The sequence below is a fragment of the Cryptotermes secundus genome, unplaced genomic scaffold (assembly GCF_002891405.2).
Source record: "Cryptotermes secundus unplaced genomic scaffold, Csec_1.0 scaffold743, whole genome shotgun sequence".
Taxonomy (NCBI): domain Eukaryota; kingdom Metazoa; phylum Arthropoda; class Insecta; order Blattodea; family Kalotermitidae; genus Cryptotermes; species Cryptotermes secundus.
The window spans coordinates 279,665-306,575 of record NW_019745093.1 but is presented as its reverse complement, the minus strand read 5'-3'; the positions used below and the strand labels follow the sequence as shown (position 1 = coordinate 306,575).

The 26,911-nt window shown below is 42.1% G+C and overlaps 2 protein-coding genes across 3 annotated transcripts in view; both read left to right on the top strand.

Moving 5' to 3' along the window:
• The window catches only part of LOC111874960 (ras-related and estrogen-regulated growth inhibitor), a 72,232-nt gene extending 62,571 nt beyond the window's left edge, over window positions 1-9,661 (top strand). For both annotated transcript variants that reach the window (XM_033755660.1, XM_023870855.2), the window contains exons 4-7: window positions 793-954; window positions 3,105-3,257; window positions 3,686-3,893; window positions 7,297-9,661. In XM_033755660.1, the coding sequence (XP_033611551.1) occupies window positions 793-954; window positions 3,105-3,257; window positions 3,686-3,893; window positions 7,297-7,553 (780 nt within the window). In that variant the 3' untranslated portion in view covers window positions 7,554-9,661. The remainder of the gene's footprint in view (window positions 1-792; window positions 955-3,104; window positions 3,258-3,685; window positions 3,894-7,296) is intronic.
• Window positions 9,662-14,246: 4,585 nt separating this feature from the next.
• LOC111874959 (facilitated trehalose transporter Tret1-2 homolog) overlaps window positions 14,247-26,911 on the top strand; it is a 16,718-nt gene continuing 4,053 nt past the window's right edge. The window contains exons 1-4 of the mRNA XM_023870853.2: window positions 14,247-14,348; window positions 20,483-20,594; window positions 24,398-24,533; window positions 26,388-26,596. Of these exons, the coding sequence (XP_023726621.1) occupies window positions 20,499-20,594; window positions 24,398-24,533; window positions 26,388-26,596 (441 nt within the window). The 5' untranslated portion in view covers window positions 14,247-14,348; window positions 20,483-20,498. The remainder of the gene's footprint in view (window positions 14,349-20,482; window positions 20,595-24,397; window positions 24,534-26,387; window positions 26,597-26,911) is intronic.

Genomic DNA, 26,911 nt, shown 5'->3' with positions numbered 1-26,911 from the left:
ATAGTCTGTGCCCTGACCGAGAATCGAGCCAAGAACCTATCTAATACGAGTCTACAGTAACCCGCTCAGTCCAATTCTTATTCTTGTGCTTGTGCTCTATAGATCTGTTAATTAGAGTGCAGATACCTGTATCGGATTTGTAATGGAGTACCTGCGTAGGTACATACTTGTAAGGTGCAGCGCGGCCTCTAGTAGTTTGTAGATGGACAGCCGTGCTCTAACCTGCAAGGAGTTTCACTCTTTGTGATAATATATGACCATTAAAATTTTTAATTAAAAACTTCGTTTATATCGTGTCCTTTAGTAATCATATCATCACGTGTCTGATCATTCTCTGATGCCCCCCCACTTCCCTTCTCCCCCTACGTAACCGACTTAAGCAACGCAGGACTCATTTAAATGCTGAAGAGTGTCGAGCATGTAGATACATGCATTAAATGAAGATTGCTCTGGTCTGGAGATCGACTACCCGGTTTGAGGTCTAATGTTATTTTAATCAGTCTCTTCAGACAAATATAACTATAGTAACATAAAATAGACCATAGCTTCTTCCAAACACATCCTTTCCTATTAGAAATTTACAAATCATTCAACTGTCCAATGACATATTACTTTGGCGGTAAATACAGCAGAGTCCTTCCTGAGAAACTTACAGTCGCTAAGACACTCAGTATGTTTTGTGTGGAACCCGATGATTGATTATAATATTCATAAGAGCTAGTGACTGGTCCTTATTTTAATATTATCCTATCTTCTGGGAGTTCCTAAAAGCAACGGTATTTACTGTTACAGGAGAGCGAGTGTCTCACCCTGGAAGCTAACATCCGATGGGCCGAAGCATTTATCCTCATGTATTCCGTCACTGACAAGTGCTCATTTGACGAGTGTAACCGTCTCAAGTTCCTAATCAACTACAACAAGCGGAGGCGGAGGCTGGGCTCCAACAGCTCCAAGGTGAACTCGACAAGGTGTTTGTTGTCTTCTACTTGTACCTGTCACGGCTTCAGAAATAGCTGAACCCTTAACCCACTTACCCAATTTGACATCTGTGAAATGCGAGAAGATGAAGGAAAGCAGAATTAGATTAACTGCATGAAGAAGACTTCTTGAGAAACTGATAGTCGCACAGATGGTGAAGAAGTTGGCCGCCCATTACTGAACGCGAAGTTTGCTTACCGTGTTCACATGGACCCAATTATTATTATTATTATTATTATACCAAACCACTAATAGTAATATAACTATCACTACTACCGGGCACGCGGTGGCGTACTTTTGGAGGCACTCTGCTACAAGTCGCAAGGTAGTGGGTTCGATTCCCGATGAGATCATTGGATTTTTCAAATGACCTAATCCTTTCAGCTGCACTATGGCCCTAGGGTTGAATCAGCCTATAAAAGAAATGAGTAAGAGGAATTTTTCTGGGGGCTAAAGGATGGCGGGAGCGTAAGACTGACAACCTCATCCTCATCTCCGAGCGGACTGTCTAGAAAATGACAGAGATAGCTTTACCTTTTACTACTATTACTACCACCACCACCACCACCACCATTATTTACGTACACTTCCAATATAGACACTAAGTTCGAACGAAGAGAAGGCGAGGCAATTACCAAGGTCCTCCTGAATGTACTATGCACACTGAAAACATCGGAATAATTTTGAGACACATCTTACAGTTGCCAGTAAATGTTGTAGCTCAGTGTGTCCCCAAACGAATAGTAGAATTGTCAAGAGCTGCCAGTTCTGCCCATCCCTTACCACGCCTTCTCTTTGTCACAGGATATTATGTGTATATATAGGAATATGTATATTTTACACGTGGTGTGCGAGAGTTACTGTATACGTGCGACATTTTAAGAGGGTTAAATTGGAGACACCGTTTGCATGACACGAATGCTACGTGTTTTCAAAGGTAAATTTCGTGATAGCTATGTCTCTTCTGTTCCACCCTCCTAAACACAATGGTAATTTAATGCATTTAACATTAAACATTTAACATTAAAGTATTTACATCTCTGCATTCTGCCCACACAGTGTATTTATGTGTTCCGTACGATTCTCACAGTAAATAGCGACTGTTTCCCTAAACAGCATTAACCGGTTGGGCTTTATAGCGGAGACGTAATGTGTTTCCTGTGAGGCACGAAATGAATTGCTATATATTCTGCCCACGCAGTGTATCTGTGTGTTCCGTATGGTTCTCACAATAAACAGCGACTGTTTCCCTAAACAGCATTAACCGGTTGAGCTCTGTAGCGGAGACGTAATGTGTTTCCTGTGAGGTACGGACTAGGTTGCTATATATTCTGCTCACACAGTGTATCTGTATGTTCCGTATGGTTCTCACAATAAACAGCGACTGCTTCCCTAAACAGCATTAACTGGTTGGACTCTGTAGCGGAGACGTAATTTGTTTCCTGTGAGGCACGAAATGAATTGCTATATATTCTGCCCACACAGTGTATCTGTATGTTCCGTATGGTTCTAACAGTAAACAGCGACTGTTTCCCTAAACAGCATTAACCGGTTGGGCTTTGTAGCAGAGACGTAATATGTATATTTCCTGCGAGGTACGAACTGAACATTTAAATATTAATGGTGAACTTCATTCTTCCAGAAAAATTATGTCGTTTCTCTCACGACTTACGACTTTCACCAAATCCCCTTTAGTATCTCTCCCTCGGTCTCATGTTTATCATATTGAACACAACAAAATCCTTCTCCACTTCTTTCGCCCACACACAACCTTCCAGTGTTTTACCTCCTTCACTTCCCAACTCTTTATTTTCTCTCCAGCCCATACGTGTATTTACCAGAAAGACGAGCGAGTACTGTCTGGGAACCTTCAAAACCTGATATTTTCTGTTCACCTCTAAATAGGGATATGAGACCGTCATGCACTCTATTTTGTGTCCCCTTTCAACTCGTCCCTATGCAATGGAAGCGAGGGCGGAATTTTTAAATGGCGGATGTTGCTAAGAAAGAAATCGACATATATACAACTGGGATATCACTATACCGATATCTGTACGTCGGCTGCCTCTATGGACGTATAAATTTGTATGGAACAGAATATTCAAAGTGTCGTAATATCCTTTCAGGAGGCTGTAACTGATGTTCCTGTTGTCCTTGTGGGCAACAAGACTGACCAATGGGGAGATCGCATGGTCACTTTGGAAGAAGGGCAAAGGAGAAGCAAGGAAATTGGTTGCGTCTGTTTCCACGAGATTTCCGTTCGGGAAAGCATAGAACAGGTACATTCTTTTTCAATATTTTATTGCCCCTTAAATAACATTCTGATAGCCAATCCCGTAATATGCTAAATCAAATAAATGGAACCAGTCCTAAGCCAGCTGAATACACTTCAGATCCTCATAAATTCCTTCCCTAAAAGATCCTACATTATTCATACAGGAAGTTGCGAGAGCCACGGAGTTTTTCTGCATGATATCACATCCCAAATATACGTTTTAATCAGTGACAGGTGAGGAAATATACTTTTTCCCGAAAATGTCATATCATTCGTAGAGATCACGACGTTTCGGAAGAACAAATCACCTCCAATTTCAGTGTCTAAGGGAAGTAAGAAACAAGCTAAGTTTTCCGCCTGCTTATACTAGTTTATTGTTTGTATTATTGTACAGATAACCCAAATTAGCTGATTGTAATTCGTGTTGTACAGGTTTGGTCTGTATTCCGAGATGTGTGCCGGTTCTGGCAGGTTCACAGCAAGTGTCCGAAACTGAAACGCTCCTCCAGTGATATTCACTCGGAGCAGATAGTGAGTCCAGACTCCACGAGATTCATCTGCACGTCAAAACTGACAACAGCGAATGGAACAGCCCCGCCCAACGGAACACAGAATACAGTGTCTCCTGTCATGATGCTAGGTAAACGTGCTTCGACGTATTAATTGGAAGACTGTTCATTTCATAAAAACCTTTCAGATGATTTAATTACTTTACATTAGGGGAATGAGAGGCAAGTGTGACATTTGTTGGGAATGTGTAACTATAAGGGGATGATGGTCAAGTGTGGCTTTCTAGGAAGGTGTAATTATAAGGGGATGATGGTCAAGTGTGGCTTTCTAGGAAGGTGTAACTGTAAGGGAATGATGGACAATTGTGACTTCTCCAGGAATATGTAACTATAAGGGAATGATGGGCAATTGTGACTTCTCTAGGAATGTGTAACTGTAAGGGAATGATGGGCAAGTGTGGCTTCTCTAGGAATGTGTAACTGTAAGGGAATGATGGGCAATTGTGACTTCTCTAGGAATGTGTAACTATAAGGGAATGATGGGCAATTGTGACTTCTCTAGGAATGTGTAACTATAAGGGAATGATGGGCAATTGTGACTTCTCTAGGAATGTGTAACTGTAAGGGAATGATGGGCAAGTGTGGCTTCTCTAGGAATGTGTAACTGTAAGGGAATGATGGGCAAGTGTGGCTTCTCTAGGAATGTGTAATTATAAGGGGATGATGGTCAAGTGTGGCTTTCTAGGAACGTGTAACTGTAAGGGAATGATGGGCAATTGTGACTTCTCTAGGAATGTGTAACTATAAGGGAATGATGGGCAATTGTGACTTCTCTAGGATTGTGTAACTATAAGGGAATGATGGGCAATTGTGGCTTCTCTAGGAATGTATAACTATAAGGGAATGATGGGCAATTGTGACTTCTCTAGGATTGTGTAACTATAAGGGAATGATGGGCAAGTGTGGCTTCTGTAGGAATGTATAACTATAAGGGAATGATGGGCAATTGTGACTTCTCTAGGATTGTGTAACTATAAGGGAATGATGGGCAAGTGTGGCTTCTGTAGGAATGTATAACTATAAGGGAATGATGGGCAATTGTGACTTCTCTAGGATTGTGTAACTATAAGGGAATGATGGGCAAGTGTGGCTTCTGTAGGAATGTATAACTATAAGGGAATGATGGGCAATTGTGACTTCTCTAGGATTGTGTAACTATAAGGGAATGATGGGCAATTGTGGCTTCTCTAGGAATGTATAACTATAAGGGAATGATGGGCAATTGTGACTTCTCTAGGATTGTGTAACTATAAGGGAATGATGGGCAAGTGTGGCTTCTGTAGGAATGTATAACTATAAGGGAATGATGGGCAATTGTGACTTCTCTAGGATTGTGTAACTATAAGGGAATGATGGGCAAGTGTGGCTTCTGTAGGAATGTATAACTATAAGGGAATGATGGGCAATTGTGACTTCTCTAGGAATGTGTAGCTGTAAGGGAATGATGGGAAAGTGTGACTTCTCGAGAAATGTGGGGAAAAGTATTAAATAGGTCATGTTAATACAGTGCGTACAATCAAGTGCGCGCCGCGGCTGCAATTTGCCGTGAGTCATACCACCGCAGAACGGATGCAGTCGCGGGAGGAGTTGCAACTCCTCCCGCGCACTTGATTGTACGCACTGTATGTATTAGGTATTTAAGATTATTGATTATTTATAAATCAATTTACGGAAATAAATCTATATCCAGGTTCTAACACACATATCGTAGATAACAGAAATGAAGTTCTGCAAGTAGGCGCATATTGCACATGAACGGAACGGGTTAGTTTCGGCCTTACCTGGCCATCCTCAGAAACCGTTAACTTTTCTGAACAGCCACACTGCACTGATTCTCAAGCCAAAATATTTCAGTGCTATTGTATATTACGCCGTTCACGCTAAGATACATTTGTTTCGGAACATAACACTTTATCCTTTCCCACTCTATTTTCCCCTTGCGTCTTCTGTATTTTTGTGTTGTTTTATTTAGCCCTATGAACATCGGTGTGTTGTTGCTATCTTTATTTGTATGTGCCCCCTTCTTTTGTATGTTCCCACTAGTCGAGTGTATGTCACTTTTGTTCATTAACACCGAGGCTAATGAACATTGCTCAGGTCATGGAAACTTGATATGAGAAACCGCTTTCTTGGAATGTCCTTCCCCGAGCTTTCTCTGTCAGAATCAGACAGTGTTTCTTAACCGGGATACAACTGTAATGTTTTGTTACTAAACATTTTCCTAACTTCTGCGAAATGAAATGTCAGACAATAAGTCTCCGGCCAGACTTCTGCAGGAAATGTTTGAAAGAATGTAATTTCCCCAACGTCTCTAGCATATGTTTCTCAGAGACTTAGTTAGATTCTGACCGCTCCTTAATTGAATGTGCTTTGTCCACAGCGCCCCCTACAGACGATAATACAAGATAACATTTTAAAACTTCCGGTACATGTGACATTGACTGTGAGCAGGCACACCATTCGCAGTGTGCTTGAACAGTATTAGGTCCTATAAACAATCAGTAAAGTACACATAAATATTGTGGCATGTAAATCCATTGCTAGGTAACGGCTTTTTGAAACACTTCTCCGAGGTTATGACAGAGATGTCGGTTCCTAGACAACGCGTACAGAAGCGTTTCCGTTATAACGGCTGGTTAAAGTTTGTTTACACAGCAACGAAAAACACGTTTCGATGACAAACGCAAAAACGAAGAAGTGTACAATTGCACGGAGTGTTTCATATCCGGTCGCGTGAAGCCTAGGCCGAGAGATCTAGCCAGAAGAGAGGAGTCTGGGTACAGACCAGCTCACCGAATTCCTACAAGGAGCATCTAAGAGTGGAAATGTTGAAGACTTTGCGTGTTATTGTTCCAGTAACATTTTGAAGTGTTACAAGTATTTGTAGATCCTCCTGGTGATTAATCAGTAAATCGATTCATCAATCCAGAGAATCCATTAATTACTTGTCGCGTTACCAGGACACGTGGCAATATAATTACAATCATATTTAGTCCTTGGCATTTATTTATTCAACCACGCCTATCGTAGCTCAGGCTACACAGTGTTCAATGATAAAATGATTAATGATTAATTAATTGGAAATTATATGAAAGAAAGCGGTCGTGGGCTATTTGAGGTTCAATCCTTCTGTTCTGACAAAACAGGGAAGTCACGAAAAACGTCAAGCATACTTTCAAATGTTATTCATTGCTGCAGTCTGCTGTTCCCATTCGTAAATAATTTCAAGGCGGTCGCTTCTACTCATAAAAATGACAGAAAAGGAACAGTCATCATCTGGGCCTATTTGTAACTACTCACACCTCTGTCATCTTCTGCTACCAGTTCAAAACGAACATGCACAGAGATAAAACAGCAATTACATGCTATTATTTTCTGGTATTGTTCGTAACTAACTCCGATTCTGCTAACATAAACAACAAGAAAACGGGATATTATGGAGTTTTACATGTATATATATATATGTTGTTACAGGGAGGCGGTGGACAGAAGTTGAACTGGAAGAGGAAGAGGAAGCAGAGGAAGGGAAAGCGAGCGAGCCTGGCAGTAGCGAATCACTGCCTCCTTTCAGGGGTAGGGCTTCCACAGATGGCCATCTTCTGTCGCGACCTCGAAGATGGCGCTACCCCCCACCGGCCCCTTCGAGTCAGCAGCAATATCAACACGCGGGGAGCAGTAGAGCAGATCGTAGGATGAGCATCTCCATGCGGGGTAACAATGCCAGCTGCTGAACAGTGTGTCCATCTCGATACGGAACAATATCTCCAGCTGCTGAATAGGGAGTGCATCTCCATGCGGGGCAACAATGCCAGCTGCTGAACAGGGAGTGCATCTCCATGTGGGGCAATATCGCCAGCTGCTGAACAGGGAGTGCATCTCCATGCGGGGCAATATCGCCAGCTGCTGAACAGTGTGTCCATCTCCATACGGAACAATATCTCCAGCTGCTGAATAGGGAGTGCATCTCCATGCGGGGCAACAATGCCAGCTGCTGAACAGGGAGTGCATCTCCATGCGGGGCAATATCGCCAGCTGCTGAACAGGGAGTGCATCTCCATGCGGGACAATATCGCCAGCTGCTGAACAGGGAGTGCATCTCCATGCGGGGCAATATCGCCAGCTGCTGGACAGGGAGTGCATCGCCACGCGGGGAAGTATCGCCAGCTGTTGAACAGGGAGTGCATCGCCATGCGGGAAAGTATCGCCAGCTGCTGAACAGCGAGTGCATCTCCATGCGGGGCAATATCGCCAGCTGCTGAACAGGGAGTGCATCTCCATGCGGGACAATATCTCCAACTGCTGAATATGACATCAATCACTGTGGGATTATCGACTTCACAGAGACAAATATTAATCGACGTTTTTCCGAGGCTTAGGTTAGGTAACGTCTAGTGAAGAAGCGATCAGGCACTGTAGGGCACTCGACATAACGAAACAAATATTTGTCGATATTTCAGTAATTTAACGACGATTTTCAATTAGGTAACCTGGCGTCGTATTGCAAGATTATGGCTGATTAACTGCGGAGATTGAGGTCGTGGGCTATTCACAGGTACTATCCCAGAATTCGATAAAATGAAGAAGAATGAGGTGATCAGAAATTCATTAGGAGTTTCTGAAGGGTAGAGGCCATTTCTATATCTGGAAGTAGATGTGAGGACATTAAAACGGTGTGAGGGTATGGACTGGATTCATTTGGCTCAAAAAATGGACCAGTGACGTGCTCTTGTTGACAGCATAATAAACAGAAAGCAGGAAATATCTTGCTGAGTCAAATAATGGTCAGTTTAACGTGGACTCTGCGGCGGGGAATTGTCCAGTCATTTGACGATATCGACCCAGCAAAATCATGAGGTGGGTCTGTATAGGCAACATTTTTCCGGCCGAATTTCCAACCTGTGATCTTCTGAATACTGGTATAAGTCAACGGACTGCCATATTTAGTCACCGTTACATTGGCATAGGATTTGGAATAAACTCAGCTGATAGAGTGACGTGGCTATTTTATTGGTTCTTACACGAAAAATTTATCTAAGCAACGTTCGCTAATTTCCATTGAGAATTTATGGAGGTGAAGATTTCTCGACGCCATTCTGATTATACAGTGAAGAAGACTTCATGACATATAGACGAAGTCACTAACTCCATAAAATATTATTACTTTTATGAACTCGCAAATAAACTGATACACACTTTTTATAATATAACTTGTTAATTTAATATCGTATATTATACTAAATTTTCGCAAGATATGTAATACGTTGAGGGGTGTTCGTAACACTACGAACAACATGATTATGTCTGGGTGTATGCATTTGTTTTAGCCACTATGCAAAGTGTCTGTATACTAAATGGGATAATGACTTTTAGTATACTATATTTGTTAAAAAAATTTACAAGAATTTTGCAAGAAATTTATGTGACTGGATTTCCAAACCACGGTGACGCAGTCGCGCCTAAATGTATTCATTCATTTCTGGTCACTGTGATGTGTTTATATATCAAGTGACTTGTAGTATGTAGTTCGTTTGTTGACATTTTACAAGACATCTTTATCATTCCAAATATCGTTCAAATGTTTAAATTCCGTATGCGCGACACAAGTGATGATGAGTGTGATATTAAACAAGTGCATTTTCTCTTGATAACTGAACAGACCTCCAAAGTCAGCCTGTGAATTAGGTCAAGATTTCTGATGCCAAAACATCTTTAGGGGCGTCATCATTAATGAGTTGCGATATTCTAATCTTAATATACCGTGGGAAACGTGGCACGCAGTAGCGTAGTTGGTTGAGGCACTATGCTACAAGCCGGAAAGTCGCGGGTTCGAGTCTCAATGAAGTGGATTTTTTCAACTGACCTAATCCTTCCAGCCGCACTATGGCCCTGGGGTCGACTCAGCCTCTAACAGAAATGAGTACCAGGAATCTTCCTGGGGTGTAAAGGGCGGCCGGCGCATAAGACTGACAACCTTACCGCCATCTGTGAGCCGATTGTCTAGAAAATGTGGGAGCCTCGACGTCTCACAACCCTATGGGCCTCCACGGCCTGTTACAGGGATAGCTTTACCTTTTTACCTTACGGTGGGAACCAAAACCGACATAACGGAGGCCTCGTTAAAACACAGAACTTTTCTTCGGTAGAGCTGGCTGTTGAAATGTGACGTCCCCTAAACTGACAATGAATACAACAATTAGAAATATCGGCCTAAAAGATTTCAGTATCAATGCTGAGAATCATACAAAAGGATTCCTAATATATTCTGGGATATAACGCAGTGTAGGTTATTTAAAGTCAACCGACGTTTCGGAGGATAACATCGCTTCCATCTTTAATGTCGAATAATGCTAGCAAGATATCAACGTGGAAACAGGTAGCAATCCTCTGATTTAAAGCTGGTATTTTTCTTGCATTATTCGAATTTGAAGAGGGAGATATGTTCCTCCGAAACGTCGGTTGACTTTTAACGGACTACGTGTTGTTATATCCCAGAAGATACTCTCATAACAACCGTTGTGAGTACCTCAAACCTTGGATGGTGTCTTTTCAGTTTCAGTAATCAGTCTGTTAGAATATAAGTATATCTTCCATGGTTACTTTGGATAGAGCGTGGAGATCACGGGTCTCACAATGGTGTCTCTGAAGTGTGTTGTCTTCATACTTTAACTGCTCTGTATGTTCTGTAATTCAACAGAAGCCAACACAACTAAGTGGACAGAAAATGTAATTTATGATGATGTTTGTATTTCTTCGTCCTTCGGTAAGAAGAGCTTAATATAAAGGCCATTACGAAGAGCGTAAGTTAACATAAAGGGGTCAATGTAAATTAAATATTATCTCTGACTTAAGGTTACGTGTCGTGCTTTCAGTTTGCATTGTGCGTGAACTGGGCTTAAGCTTACGCGTGTTCAAAATTCGTGCTCAAGTACTTATTGCAATATGCGCAAATGTCTTTCAGGTATTTAGTAACGTATGCTTCTGCAAGGAAGTTCCTGCCTACAGATCCAAAGGTCCCGGGTTCGATTCCCGGCGCTACCAGATTTTCTGAGAAGCGGTGGGTCTGGAACGGGGTCCATTCAGGCTCATGAGGACAATTGAGCTACTTGAATTGAAAAGTAGCGGCTCCGGTCTAGAAAACCGAAATTCGTTGCGCTGACCCGCGACGCCTTCTATACGATGAATTTTGCACTAACTTCGCCGACAACGGCGGTCGCTTGGTCGGTATAGTACGCTTACGTACTAAAGCCACGGATTAGAATGATTCTACAAGTATTTAGAAACTTATGTAAAATTATATTTTGTAAATCTATAAACTGAGGCGGAAGATATTTTTGTCGATACCGAGACAGTACTCCGAGGATGATAGGATTATTAATCAAAGTGGAGCAGTCGTTGAAATGAGAATTGGCAGCAAAAACCAAAGTTTTCGTAGAAAACCTGCCCCAGTATCTGTGTCCATTGCAAATCCCATATGACCTGGGATCGAACCCGGGCCGCCGCGGTGGGAAGCTGGTGACTAATCGCCCGAGCTATGACGCGACCGGAAGACCACTGTTCATTGCTCTATAAGCAATTTAGGAAATATGTACGAAGCATAACAGTTATTACATAATTATGTTGAAAACCTTAAGATTTGAGAGAAAAGTTTGCTGAAGATAAAATTTATGTGTGATTCTTTTCTACGTTTCTTTTTTTAATACTTTTCGTTCTGATAAATATTTAACGCTTTATGTTTGAGATGCGGGCAGAAAACCATCTGGGTTCTTATGTAAAATGTACGCTTTAACCAAAAATTAAAAATATATTTCGTTATCCTTAGTATTAAAGTACACATCAATAATGCAACAATATAAAAGGCATCAAGAATATGTCACTCACTAAAAATGTATTTTAGTACTTTATGATGTTAAAATAATTAAATTGTCAATAGGACACTAAAAGTATATTTTATATATTAAAAGTGATTATCAAAATTTCTTAAATGTCTCTAGTTTTACATGTATTTTCCTGTTTTTTTTTACATGTTTCGGCCTCACGTGGGCCATCATGTGGTGATTTCTTTTGGTTTTTGGGGAGACCACTGCACTGTTCACTTGTCCACCATGCTCCCATGCACGTCAATATTTAGTTCTATCTCATGACTAGTCGTTGCACCCTTTTGCGGCTATTTGTAGCTTTTGTGTGCCGTATTTTCTTGTGTATGTGTCACTATTGAGGTGTCTCTGTATAGAGAAAAAATACATGCAAAACTAGAGACATTCAAGAAATTTTGATAATCACTTTTAATGTATAAAATATACTTTTAGTGTCCTATTGACATTTTGATGATTTAACATCATAAAGTATGAAAATACTGTTTTAGCGAATGATATATTCTTGATGTCTTTTATATTGTTGCATTATTGACGTGTACTTTGATAATAAGGACAATGCCTCAATACAACGGGATGCTGAAATATAATATATTTCGTAAAAGTCTCCAACATAAATTTTATCATCAATTTTTTGTTTCATGTGTGCAGAAAAACTGACAGGGTTGTCAAAACCTCAGAAATTGTGTAAGCTTTTGTGCCGCTGAAAAAAGTAAAAAGAGAATTGATTTAAGCCCTTCTTGCCGAGAATTGGAAGTATAATATTTATAACCTTTTGTCTGTGATTACTGTATGACGTAATGTTTTCTCGCTTCTTTTCAAGATTTCTGAATTTCTTCTCATCTATGAAATAAAAAAGAACAGTTCATGAAGCGTCTTCATCTTTCGTCACATGAGTACTACAGTGTACACCAATTTTTGTGAAACTTGTCTTGAAGTTACGAAACTAAATACAATTTAAATACGACTTAGGATAAAACACATTCTGGCGTCTCACACTTGCAACTAAGGCAAATCCATGAAAGTATCGAGCGATTTAAGGCAAGTACTGTCTTCGCTCTTCGTGGGTTCGAATCCCACACAAGGCATGGATATTTGGTATGTGTTTTTCCTGGGTTTATGTTGCCCTGTGTTTAGGTAGAGGCCTTGCGACGAGCTGATCACCCGTCCGAGGTGTCCTACCGTCTGTAAAATGATGATTAAACTGATAAATCAGAGGCCAAGGCCGAAGGAAGCTGCAGAGACAGCGGAAAAAAAAATGGGGTGGCGAAACGTAATATGCATTGTCTCATTTTGTTTCAGAAGTGGCGATAGAGCACGCCACGAGACAGACGATGACTTCATGAAGTTATATGAATGAGAGGAGAGATTTTGTTTAGTGAGAGCAGAACCCATATATAATTCCACGCCATCCTACAGATTGAGACAAGCAAAGCTCTCTGATCTGTGTCACTAAGATGTGGTGCTTCCAGAAATCTTAATCTTAACCGTTCTCTAGATTAAGAGCAGCCGCACACCAACTGCGTCAAGACAAGCATCAAGACATGAGACAAAAGACGCAGTCTTACTTCATTCGTGATTGGTCAGCATCATGACTCAGACCGGTGTGTGGCAGTTTTCATAATCTCATTCGTTTCAACTGTGCTACTTTCTTTGCGTCATGTAGCAGACTTCGTGTCTTGACTGTTACATGTCTTGACGCATACTGGTGTGCTGTCTACCTAAGCGCACAGAAGGAGAGTAACGAGACGAAAGTTTGGATCTGAGGGAGATGAAGTAGCAGGAAAAATGGAGAAAACTACATAATGAGGAACTTCATATGAGACTGCTGAAATCCTAAGCAAATTGCTGTCTTCTGGGATGCGACCATAATTCATCGTAAAATCATGTAATACCAAATTTAATCAAAATATGTTTACCGGTTTTTTGTTTGTTTCTTATAAGCAGAAGACAGATAGACGGAGCAAATTTAGGTGGCTCTCTGCAGGTAGATAATCTGGCCTCCCAAAATTGGATGAAATCATGTCGATAAGGCAACACTTTTTTTTGTGGTTTGTTTACGAAGGTGGCACTATCTAGCTCAGAGTGTGTAGCCTCAAATGGGGCGACTGATGTCTGATGAATTGGGAATTATTTGGATGCAAGCAGTGGTCTAATTGAGATTCTACTTGGAATTTACCTGGAGGAACACAGAAACACTATGAAAATGCTCAGGCAGGATAGCCGGTGTCCCTTCAGAAATTCAAAAGGAGCGCCTGCGCAGTCCAGAGCGTGAACGCTACCCTAATCTATTCCGTTGCAACATGTTTATGTAATAACAAGGCTAATCTCCTTTATTAACAGCTTCCGACGCTCAAACAAGCTCATAAAGCACACCAGGGCACGTCTCATAAATAATTCAAAGTATCAAAGATGTAGTTCACACATGTACAATATATGAGAGCTTTGAATGCATAAAGTCAAGACCATGAACCCTAAGAAAACTTATCTCACATACGACTCGTAGAAAGGGCAACGATATTACTGTTAACAATGAAAAAAGTATCATGTGACCCCAATAAATAATTTTACTCAAAGTCTTTGGGGCTTCAGAAAAGTTTGACGAACACTGAGTTGCAGCAAAGAAGAATGTGAACACGCGGACTGAATCACCAAGTAAGTGCTGCTATCTATAACCAAATTTACGCGATAGAATTTTGTGACTATGTTGAAACATTAAAAAAAATATAAGTAGAAAATTTTTGGTGAAGTTTTAAAAGTGTTAACAGCTACGGCATATAGGGGCCATTTTTAGGCTAACTAATTCGTTCACCGCGCAGCTAATTTGCGCAACTGGTCAGACGTGTTGGCCTCATTGCAATCAGTCATCTTCTGATTGTGTAGAAAATGTGGGAGCCTTAATTTCTCACATCTATATGGACCTCCAAGGACTCTTACACTATTTTACCAAGTTTTACTATTCAAATAAAAGTGTTAAGATTGCTCATCTACAAAAAGGTTTTCCTAAGTCATACAATTGCAGAGAAGTCGAACATAAGAGCTGGCCACCCAAAAGAATTCAGTGTCACAGAATAAAAGAATTTGCCTAGAGGAAGTTAGGAAGTTCCATTACGCATAGCGTTCGTGTGAGAGAAATCATTTCTTCTGCAAACCGAACCCTTGACCCACCAATATAACAAGAAGAAACTGTAGATAGGGACGGTCGACTGATTATTAAAGAGGAATATGCATTTTTCTCGCAGAATTGCAAGATGGGTTATCAAAGGTGATAGAGGAAGAAGTGAAGAGAATATTGGCAGAATTGTACTTTGATTCAGCGTGAGATGTTAGAGAAGAAAACTCTTTAAGAGTGGATGAGACTGGACTTCCGAATAAAAATTGCCCTGAAAAAAAATATTGCAAAAATGGGGGGGGGGATGTAGAAGAGTTTTACAGATAACCACTGCAGAACGTGGAGACGGCGCAACAAAATTCGCTCCTGAAATGTTTATTGCTCCCACGGTCATTTTCAAACACGTAAGGATTCTGGATTCGCATAAGCGGAATATATCAGTTTGGCCAACCGTGCAAATAGGGAGTCCAGAAAGTGTGTTTCTGTTATGTTCGTAGAATTCGCAAGGACACGGCACTTTTAGCATGTATATTGGATGGACACGCATCTAATTGTTGTCTGGAAGCTTTGATTTCATGGCGACAGCATCACACTAACACGCTGTGTTTGGCAGCCCACGTCACTAGTTTCATATTCTCGTGATAAAACTGCATACACGTGATCACAATCTGATTACCACAGGAAACCAAGTCATACATACATCTTCATACACGTACATATCTATCAACATGTCCAAATTCAGAAGGTTGCTTCCTACACCATGGATTAAAATTTCAGTACTTGAAAATATTCTGTAAGTGTTCAAAGGTACTGGAATGAGAGCCGTTACCATGCGACGACCGCGAGATAAGCAAATATGCCAGAGCCATTTCTAAGCAATGGACCGATGAACAAATTCCGAGAGCAAGGAATCGAGGCGCAACAATGGAAGTACTGTTAGAAACGGGGTTCTCTACTCGGTCCGTGCAGAGATGTTATAAGCAAGGTACAAGGTTAGAGCTGAGTCAGAGAGAATCCCGTGTGGAGTTGGGATTCGAATACCTCCACCGTAGCCCTGTCAGTCATAGGAGGCGATGAAAATGGAGATCTCGAATCAGAGACAGCAAAATCTTGTCGCGAGTACCATGGGACTCGAACCCGAGAATGACTGCTCTGGCGAGGACAAGCAGCAATTGTAAACGACAGACCCGTCCTCTTGTCAGAGAGGGCGCCCCACATCAACAAACCTGCAACTGTCTGACAGTAATAAAAATTTGGTCTTGAGCCACAGATGGGTGCTTCATTCCAAGACAGACTGTCCGACTGACCGTCGGTCGTAACATAAGACTCAGACTCAGAGCTGAGTCAGTTCTGTACAGGGGTCTCGAAGACAGGACTTGAGCCCGGAGGCAAAGCAATAGCCATTGGTTATAGTTATTTATAGTTACCACCTGTAAGTAATCAATAAATGCATTCACCAATCCAAAACCCCGTTTATTGTAACACACATACACGTGACAGGACGTTCCTCCCCTACAACCAGTACATAACGCGTGAGGCGCGTGACCCAGGATGTGAAGTCTGTACTTCAGCTCTGGATCAGACAGTGATGGCGCCTGTAGCATCCCTCTATTCGTCCTCTGCTGAGGAACGTAATGCTTCCACTGGTCCAGGAACATTTCCTGACGAGTCTTGGCCCCAATTATGCACAATTTGTTTTTGCGAAATCCAGAAAACTATCCCGAAACAGGCGAGAAGAAGTTTCACACGTGGCAGTAACTCCGAGGCACGGCTGCCGAAAGAAAACTGAAAGCATAAGAGCTGAAAGAACACGAAGACAGCGCTGACTGCTCAAGTTTCCAGCCCATTAGTGAGACTGAAGACGAGGAAGGCTTGCCCTGCGGTTTCTGTACTTCAGAAAGTAGAGTTTAAACGAGGTTCGAACAAGTATCAAAAGCTATTATTTTATGTCTGTATGGGTTGCTCGGGGCAGGGAACAAATGTATGTAGACGGGTGTCAAAAAGGGGAGTGACTAATATAGCACCTTCATTAATCAGAATGACCCCACACTTTTTCCAGCTTTCAGGAATTGTGAACTTTTCTAAATTCTTTTTACTTCTAGGAAAGCTTTATTGCATGCTGAGCATGGATAAGAATACAGAACTATAAGGTATATTTTGGACCCTATCCATCGTCTGGTATTCATTCATTCATTAGTAATCTGTCAGGCGACAGGTCCACAGTCTCTTCCAAAACAGTTCCTCTACTTAATGCGATAGAGAGCTTTCTCCTTCAAATGAAAATAGCCTCTTCTATTCCCAAGGTCATCCAGCATCTTCTTAGGTCTTCCTTGTCTTCTGGTCACTTCTATCCGCCCTTCTATCTTTCTCTTATTTCATATAGATAAACCTCTGCTCACTGACTCTAATTAACACTTCTTCATTTCTCCCATAACCGGTCCAACTAATCTTCTCCATCCTTCTCCAACACCACATTTGGTATCTCTGTTTTTGGAAAGAAACTATCCAGGAAAAGTGATAATGTGGTAGTTTTTCCATTTGCTTTCCACATCGCAGTACAACAGCCGTTCAAACCGCTCTGGTCACGCCTGTTGCTATACGAACTTGAACCATCTCGAGCATCATTTGCTCTGTGCTTCAAGTCGCTGCTGATGACGCTGCCGTCTGGTATATATATAAGACAAAAAACCACAACGTTTCGGAGACTGGATCTGTCTCCGTCCTCAGGTGGATGGGGCAAGATAGACCTACTCAGTTGTGCCCATTAGAAAGAGCTAGTCTCCAGTCCAGTGATTGACGCTACCTCTTTCTAACGGGCCCAGCTGAGTAGGTCTATCTTGCCCCATCCACCTGAGGACGGAGACAGATCCAGTCTCCGAAACGTTGTGGTTTTTTGTCTTATATATACCAGACGATGGATAGAGTCCAAAATAAGCTTAATAGTTCTGTACAGCATACACCATCGTCAGATTCCTTTAAAGTCTATATGGATAAGAGTCTTGTATTGCATTAATGCAGAATCATTTTTCATAATTAGTATCCTGAATATAATTTGTTTTCACTAATTAATTCTACCAAACATCAGAAATGACCCAGTTACCCCAGACGAACCAAAGATTGCGTCAAATGGTAAAGTTTTTTATGAAACGTAAATTAGAGCCGATATGGAAGAAAGCATTCGTCACTTAATCGATGCACTATCCCAACATTCATCTGAAGAGACTGGGGGAAACCACGGAAATCTCATAATATATGGTATCCCAGCCGAGATTACAACCGAGGACCACAAGAATACAAAGCTAGAACTGTTGCGTAGCAACAGTTCTACAAGCTACAGTATGTTCATGGTGTTGCAACAGCGAATCGCCTACAAAGCAATAAATTAATGCGCCATCATGTAAATATTACGTCAGCTCATGTGGCCTTCATCTGTTTCTTGAACCGTTGAAATCCAAAGTTTCCATTTTGATGCCAAATAATCCGATGGCTACATGTATCTCCAAGGAAAACGCGTCCTGAAGTGTTTTAGAGAACTGCTACGAGTATTGTGTGCTTAGGGTAGCGGTAGCTACAAGCCGGGAGGTCGAGAGTTCAAGCCCCGATGAGGTAATTGGATTTTTTTAATTGACCCAATCCTTCCAGCCGCACTATGACCCTGGGGTCGACTCAGCCTCTAACAGAAATGAGTACTAGGAATTAATTAAATACTTTTCCTGGGGAGTAAACCGCGGCCGACGCGTAAGGCTGACAACCTTACCGCCATCTTTGAGCCGATTGTCTAGATAATGTGGAACCCTCAACGTCTCACTACCCTATGGGCCTTCACGGCCTGGTACAGGGATAGCTTTACTTTTACTTACTATTGTGTGCTTCCATTTGCGCATTAAATGCTGGAAAACATGTAGCGCGAAACGAGCATGGCTTGCTTTCAGGTACTATCTCAGACTATCCTTTGGGAAACTAAGAAAAATTAAGAATTATATCGATAAGGTTTATCAGTGTCTCAGTCGGGTTCCGAAACGATGACTTTCCAAATACGAGCCAGAATTGTTAGCGTTTCGGAGGAAAGTGTTTCTTCCGTTCTCACGGTCCTGAAAATGGAGGCACAAGAACCACAATACGAACATATATAATATTATAGCATGTAGACCCGTTGCTAGGCAACATATTCCTAAAACGTACCAATGGACTAACTGGGAAGCGGTGTTCTCTACGCGGTCTGTGCGACAGCTGATTGACGCAACAATAGAAGAAATGTTGGAGCAGTGTTTTCTATGCTGTACGTGTGGAGGTGTTATAAGCAGGACAAATCTAGAGTTTACTAGGTGTGAGACATTCGCCGGTTAGTAAGGAAGTGAGCACGGAAGTTGGGAAATCTACAGCGTTGGAAGTCTTCACCAGACAACGGTTCACGAAGACACAGCAGGCTGAGAATGCTTAGTACGTGCTGTAGTGAAATGCTGAGTGTGTGAATTAGTAAGATCGCCCTAATTATTTTTAGTTATGACCTATAAGTGTTCAATAAATCCGATTACCAATCAAAATTCCCATCTATAGTCACTCTATCACTTGACAATATAGATTTGTATATGAGAGGACGATAAAAATTGTTTATTTATAATGTCATCAATTCTATTAAATTAAGCCGTGTTCTTCCTTAATTAGGGATGTGTCTGAAGTCCTCGATTTATATTCTAAACGGCATGATTATACAACCGTCAACACAACAAATGCATAATAAATAAACCAATATTATTATATTATCATTAGTTTTATTATGTACATTTACTACATGTTTACCTCCAGCTGGATCATCATCAGGCAACTTTTAATGAAACATACTCTTCATTATTGAATTGTATTTCTATATATTTCTAATGTGGATCCATATTATTATTTTATTATTTTTATTGCTAGTGGGGTGGGACTAAGTCCCTTGTACTGCGGCTACTTCTAGCCTATTGTACCAGCCCCAGATGATAGGTGAGGGTGATTGTGGAGCAATTGCTGGAATGAAGATTGGCAGGGGAAACCGAAGTACTCGGAGAAAACCTGCCCCAGCGCCACTTTGTCCACCACAAATCCCACTTGACCAGACCCGGGATCGAACCCGGGCCGCCGCGGTGGGAAGCCAGCGACTAACCGCTTGAGCTATGGCGCGTGTGGAGCCATATTAATAATTATTATTATTATGAATTTAATTACATTATCTGTGTTTCGTTATAATTTGGATATCAGCCGTAAAATGTAAAACTTGATAATTTGGTTGAAATATGAAAGTTAATTTTTCCACCCATATTATTTAGTGTGGAGTACAAGTCTATGTTATTGTATCGTAGAGTTGATGGGTTTTATGGGAAACTGCTTTGTTTTGCAATTCTTTGTGCACCCATTACATGGCGGTTTTCCGCATGTACGTGTATATAAAATTGTGTTCTATTTAATTTTCAGTGATGGCGGCAGAGTTACTTTGTGTGTTGTATCGTGTCCTGTATCTTCTGTCCTGCCACATCTTCTTGTTATGACGTAGTTGTCGTTCCGTCTGTGGTTCTGTTTGTGCTAAATGTTAATCCCATCTAGCAAGATGCTGGACTCTTTGCTGTGGAATTAGCTGAAACTTTTGGCAGGCACCAAAACAGGAAACGACGGGTCTAAGTTACGGGATTTTAATTTTCAGCATTCATAAACACAACATGGAGCTGAGGGACTCCTCTGCCTACAAACCCACAGTAGAAAATGTTGTTGAAAGAGAAGGAAACAAGACAGCTCGTAGAGATTTTAGGTCCCAGGTAAGTTATTTAAGTTACGGTAACTTTTTTAAGCATCAGGGAAAAAATTGAGATGTAGAACAGTAAAATAGTCGGTGAAAGGAAAAAATAGTGGGAGAAGTGGAGATATTTTACTGTATTTTGGGGGGGGGGTTGAGAAAAAGAGCATAATTTCATTGCAAAATCCCCAGGATTCGCGCCCTTGTCCTTTTGATAATGGCAATATGAAAGCGAATAATTTAGAGTAATTAAAAATTGTGGCTTAAGACAGCGGCCGTGGTTATTTTGATTTCCTGCAATCACAGTGGTCGCCTTGTGTAAGGAATGAACTGTCTTCGCCCGCTCGAACACTAGGGTCGTGGGTTCGAATCCCACTCAAGGTATGGATGTCTGTGCGCGTTTATTCTGTGTTTATGCTGTCCTGCGTGTACGTAGCGGCCTTGCAAAAGACTGATCACCCGTCCAAGGAGTCCTACCGACTGTGTAAGAGATCAAGAAACTTAAAAGACGGCCAAGGACCAACAAAAGGCTGTAGAGCCATAGATACAATTAATGTCGAATTGCATAATATGGAAAAATAATTTTGATGAATTTAATTCGGGAGGCGTGCAAGAGAAGCTTGCAGTAGTAACTTGGAATTTGGGAACCATGTAAATATTTGCGTGAAGACAAAGTAAAACCAAGAACACGTGTGTCTAGACGGTCGGTCGCAGGATTGAATTATAATATTTGTTTAAACTATATATAAGTATTCAGTTTGTACCTCACAGGAAACATGTTCCGAGGGCGTTACGCTGGTTGGTGCTGTTTAAAGAAATAGTTCTTGTTTATTGCGAATTCCGTAGCCCACGAAGAAAGTTACGAACTTCTTGAATGGTGAAACAGGTTACACAACGACCAATTTGTTGCAGAGGGTTAGTCGAGTGTAACAGTAAACAAATTCTTTTGACGTAGATGTACGCAAGAGTTCAAGAGGAAACATGACACAGTATATCTTGTATTCTATTTCATGGAGCAGAGCCATTCCTGAGAAGCCATTGCAACCGCCTACTATAGAACTCGAAAGTTCATTATAGTGTTTCAAAACAGGCCCACCGCTGGAACCTATCTTGAAACGAATTCTTCAAGTCTGCACCCACCACTTCTCTCTCTTTCTCTGTTTCTTCTTTATCGGTTTATCCCTCCATGTGTTTTCCGTTTTCCGTTCCTACAGTAACCTCCCAATCTCCGTCTTCCATAATGAGCATAATGGTTACTATGTGTACCACCTCTTTCAATCTTACCAAACTCTATTTTGCCCACACAGTGCATGTATGTGTTTTGTTGCGGTTATCAGAATAAACAGTAATTATTCCCTTAAACCGAGTGGTCGTTGTAGCGTAAAAGTACTGTGTTTACTGTGAGGTAGGAACTGAATTTGTAGGGTCTGTTACTTAAATTAATTTCAAGGTTCAATTTGTTTTGCAGCTATATCTATATATCTATATCTTCTTCTTAGTGGTCATCAGTGTAACACACTTTAAGTATTATTCTAAAATCCATTTTAATATTATTTCTCCATCTGCTATTGTTGCTCGAAAGTCATTAAAATAACATATTTGTTGTTATAATCTTTCTCGGTGACTGAAGAACCATAGCCAATTAATATCAAGGACTAAGGGCTAAAGCGAAGAAGTGGGTTATCATAGCGATAAGGCTCTGGAATTATTTTCGGGAGGCCTTCTGTTCGAATCTCATCCGGGACACTGCCTATCGTGACGGAAGCTCCTAATAATTTTCCTCAGTCCCTCCATCAAATTCCGTGATCTGTCTGGATTAGGCCACGCGGGTTTCCTTCCAAATCCTTTCCAATTTATTAGCCATCCCATCATCCCTTGCTGTACAGTCTATGTACTGCCCCGTGGTATGAGTGTGACTCTCGACGGGGTTTTGGATTTGACAGTGGATTTATCGACTACTTATACACACGACACGCAACTACGAGTAATTATAGCGCCATCACTAATTTCCACAATTTACAAATCGCTAACGTACACGCAAAATCTTTTCCAGCCTACAGCATCTTCATTAGACGTTACCTGGCACCGGCTTCTAACAATAACTATTCCTTTACTTCCGGGGTCAAGTTCGTTCCGAATGGCAGCACATTGCCATCTCTGAATTCTTGTTTCAATCGTCCTTATAACCCCTCAGCAGTAAAAAACACAGTTTCCAACAGTACCTCGTTTGTTGCATGCTTATCCGTAGCCATGGGAACTTGTTTACCGAGTCATTCCCTAGCAACGGCCGTATATTCTTGCTTATTAAAATCCGTTGCCCAGCAGCGAATGCGGTTTCGTTGTTTCTTTCTCGGTCGCTACCTAGTAACAGGTCTCTACACCACAACGCCGATACCGTCGTTAAACAGTATACGAAAGAAATACCGACTAACGTAGTACTTGGGTGCTCCGGTGTCTCATTGACGGAAATGTGTGAGAAGTCTGTCACGCCACCTCAGTTTCCCTTTTATTGTGATATCCGTGACCACGTGCACTCCTCGAGTCTACTGCGCAAGTCTGGGATCGGTATGAACAGAACACAAACACGTGATAACCCCGATGAACTGTAGATATCTTCGCGTCTTTCCGTTATCGAGAGTGGCACAAGAAATGGACGCGGAAGCTCGCCCTTACATTTTGTAAAGGATAACAGAAATTATCAGCAAATTATGGCTTTTATTTCCGTACCATCGACAACAGTAATAGCATCTCTGATGCATAACAACTCTGCGAACGTCACTAAGCACCCTACCGCCCAACAGAGTAGGTCACGTGTGTAGGAATAAAGATGGCGCGTGAGATACTCAATGGTAGCTGCCGAAGTCACATTCTCTGCACAGCCTCCACACATCGCCTGTCGGGTCTGTGAATCTCTGGTGCTTCCTGCAGTCTGTTGTGAGCAGACCATGGGTCCCCCTGTGCTGGTGCACATGGCATTCCAGAACTAGGTAGACTCTCCAGTTCAGAACTAGGCAGGCAGTCCTGTTCAGAACTAAGTAGACTCTCCTGTTCAGAACTAGGCAGACTTTCCAGTTCAGAACTAGGTACTCTCTCCTGTTCATAACTAGGCAGGCACTCCAGTTCAGAAGTAGGCAGACTCCAGTTCTGAACTAGGTAGACTCTCCAGTTCAGAACTAGGCAGACGTTCCAGTTCAGAACTAGGTAGACTCTCCAGTTCAGAACTAGGCAGACGTTCCAGTTCATAACTAGGTACTCTCCTGTTCAAAACTAGGCAGACGTTCCAGTTCAGAACTAGGTAGACTCTCCTGTTCATAACTAGGGAAACACTCCAGTTCAGAAGTAGGCAGGCACTCCAGTTCAGAACTAGGTAGACTCCTGTTCAGAAGTAGGCAGACGTTCCATTTCAGAACTAGGTAGACTCCTGTTCAGAACTAGGCAGGCACTCCAGTTCAGAACTAGGTAGACTCCTGTTCAGAAGTAGGCAGACGTTCCAGTTCAGAACTAGGTACACTCTCCTGTTCAGAACTGGGCAGACGTTCCAGTTCAGAACTAGGTAGACTCTCCAGTTCAGAAGTAGGCAGACGTTCCAGTTCAGAACTAGGTAGACTCTCGAGTTCAGAACTAGGCAGGCACTCCTGTTCATAACTAGGCAGGCACTCCAGTTCAGAAGTAGGCAGACTCTCCAGTTCAGAACTAGGCAGACGTTCCAGTTCAGAAGTAGATCGAGAATTCAACCCCGATTCCTCGGCCACCCAGCCCGTAGCCTACTGACTACAGCGAGCCAGATATGGCGGTTCCATGCTGATTACGCGAACTTGTGCGCAGGTCACAGTTGTCTCTGCATGTCTCCTGGTGGGCATCTCCTTCGGCATGTCCCTAGGGCACTCGGCGGTTCTGCTGCCCCGGCTCCAGGCAGCCAACAGCAGCCTCTACGTAGACGAAGATACCACCTCTTGGATAAGTAAATGTTAATGTGTAATACTGTAATGTCCGTTGAAAAGCCAACGGAAAGTCTTGATATTTATAGTTCATTAAAGGACACAATCAGTAACACAGACTGTATGGCGGCGAATGGTAGGTTCATTGATTAATGAATAATAAGTTTTGAAGGAAGCGGTCGTGGCCCATTTTGAGGTACTATATCATATTAACTTGCAGAGACTGGGGAAACACAGGAAAGATCTAAGTCTGGATTGACGGCCTCCGGGACTAGATAGAAATCAGAAATAGGATTGTTCACTCGTCCATCACAATTTTCGGCTGCGTAGAAACTGCAGACGTCTTGCTATCCGTTACAGATTCAGTGCGGTTTTAAACGTCGCTATAGACAGCCTCTGTGGTCTAGTGGTCACAGTTCCTGGCTACAGATCCAGAGGTCCCGGGTTCGATTCCCGGCGCTACCAGATTTTCTGAGAAGTAGTGGGTCTAGAACGGGGTCCACTCAGCCTCGTGAGGATAAATAGCTGCTCCGATCGAGAAAACAGAGATTAACGCCCGTGGGGATAAGTTGCGCTGAGCACGCGACTCCCTCTATCCGCTAAAGTTGGCACTAACTTCGCGGACAAGCGACGGTCGCTCTGTCGGTATAGTTCGCTTGCGGACTCAAACCACGGAGTTTGTTTTGTGTGTGTATATATATTCGTATAAGTTCGTAAACCAACTCTGACACCAAATTGACAGGTGTTGGGTATATATCACGCGACAAATAACTTCACGCCGTATTGGATCTAACGAATTTATTGAACACTCCCTCTCACAATCATACAATTCACAATTACACCACTACTGCCATCTGCAGTATCACAATTACTTCTCTTGCTTCCATTCACTCCGGTGAATGCTAGACTGCAACTGACTGGTTACTCTGGTAATTCTCCTGTCATGCAGCTTCCGCACTGACAACACAGTAAACAGTTACGTGATAGCTACCACTGTTGCGTAAACGCCGTGTTTACAGGCGTTGCTGGGGAACGCTGCCGAGAGTTGTTTATTGCTGCTTAGTAACCGCGGTGTCCCCTGTTACGTCGCTGTGGGAAGTGCTGTTACATCACTGTGGGGGAGGGGGACGGAGTGTTGACTGGCCTGTTACCGTAGCAGCGGCAGTTGCTCCGATGCTGTTACGTCACCGCTGGAGGGGGGGGTGTTTACCGAGCGTTGCGCCGTCCACGTCACAATATGTATATAGCATGTTACTCTCGAGATGGGCCATGCAGCTTACGTAGGTCTTCATGGAAGGTTCATAATATATCGACCCGATTTTAGCCAAAATACCGAACGGTCTAGCGTAGCGGTAAATCTCCAGACTCGTTTTCGAGAGCGGCTACGTTCAAATGTCGACGCCGACACCGCCAATACTGAATGAGAGTTTCCGTCGATTTCCTCAGTCACTCCAGACAAATGGTGTGATAGTACTCTTTTACACCAAAGCCGCTTCCTTCAGAATCCTTTCCGATTCATCATTCAAGGATCGTCCTATCATTCGGCGATAAATAGATAAATAAACAGGAAATATAATTTTTTAATATATGAAAGCTCCATTTTATTACTTACTAATTAAGCCAAATTAGGAAGTTTCGATAAATTTTAGAGGACTCTCCAATACCAAATTTTATTTAAATGCATTCATAGAGACAGACATACGGGCATACGTGGAGCAGAATATATATACATAATACTTCATTTCGAACGCGCATGAAATTGTTTCTCTAACGTGACACCCAGGCTGATGAGCTTGACTCAGATCCTTTAAACATTAACTGCAAGAAGTTTTGCCAGGGATAACGAAAGCTACCTGACCTGGATTTATGTATTTCAGTTAGCCTGAATGCAGGGGCAGGTCCGCTCGGCTGTCTTATAGGGGGAACAATGATTGATCACTGGGGACGCCGAAAGATATGTTTCTTGGCAAATATAGGATTGTTCCTCGGAGGTTTGCTTGTCTGTCTGGCCCAAAGAGTACCCATGCTCATGTCCGGGAAAACCATCGAGGGGTTCTTCAGAAGCATGGTTGCCACTTCTCTGACGGTACGTATACTGTGTCTGAAACATCTTCAGGGTACGTCATCATCAGATAGTGACGTAGATTGTTACATCCCCATTAGAAATATATTTAGTCTGATCGTTAGAAAGGTTGTTCCAAAATTCATATAACTAGTTAGTAAAATGTCAGCGGCCTCCGTAGTCTAGGAGTAACGTTCCCACCTCATGACTCAAGGTACGCGGGTTCAAACCCGGCGGAGGTCGTGGAATTTTTAAGGGCGGAAAAATTCAGGGAACAAGTCCTCCTGGAGGGACTTTAAGCCGTGGGTCCCGTGTCGTAGATTTACGGCACGTAAAAGA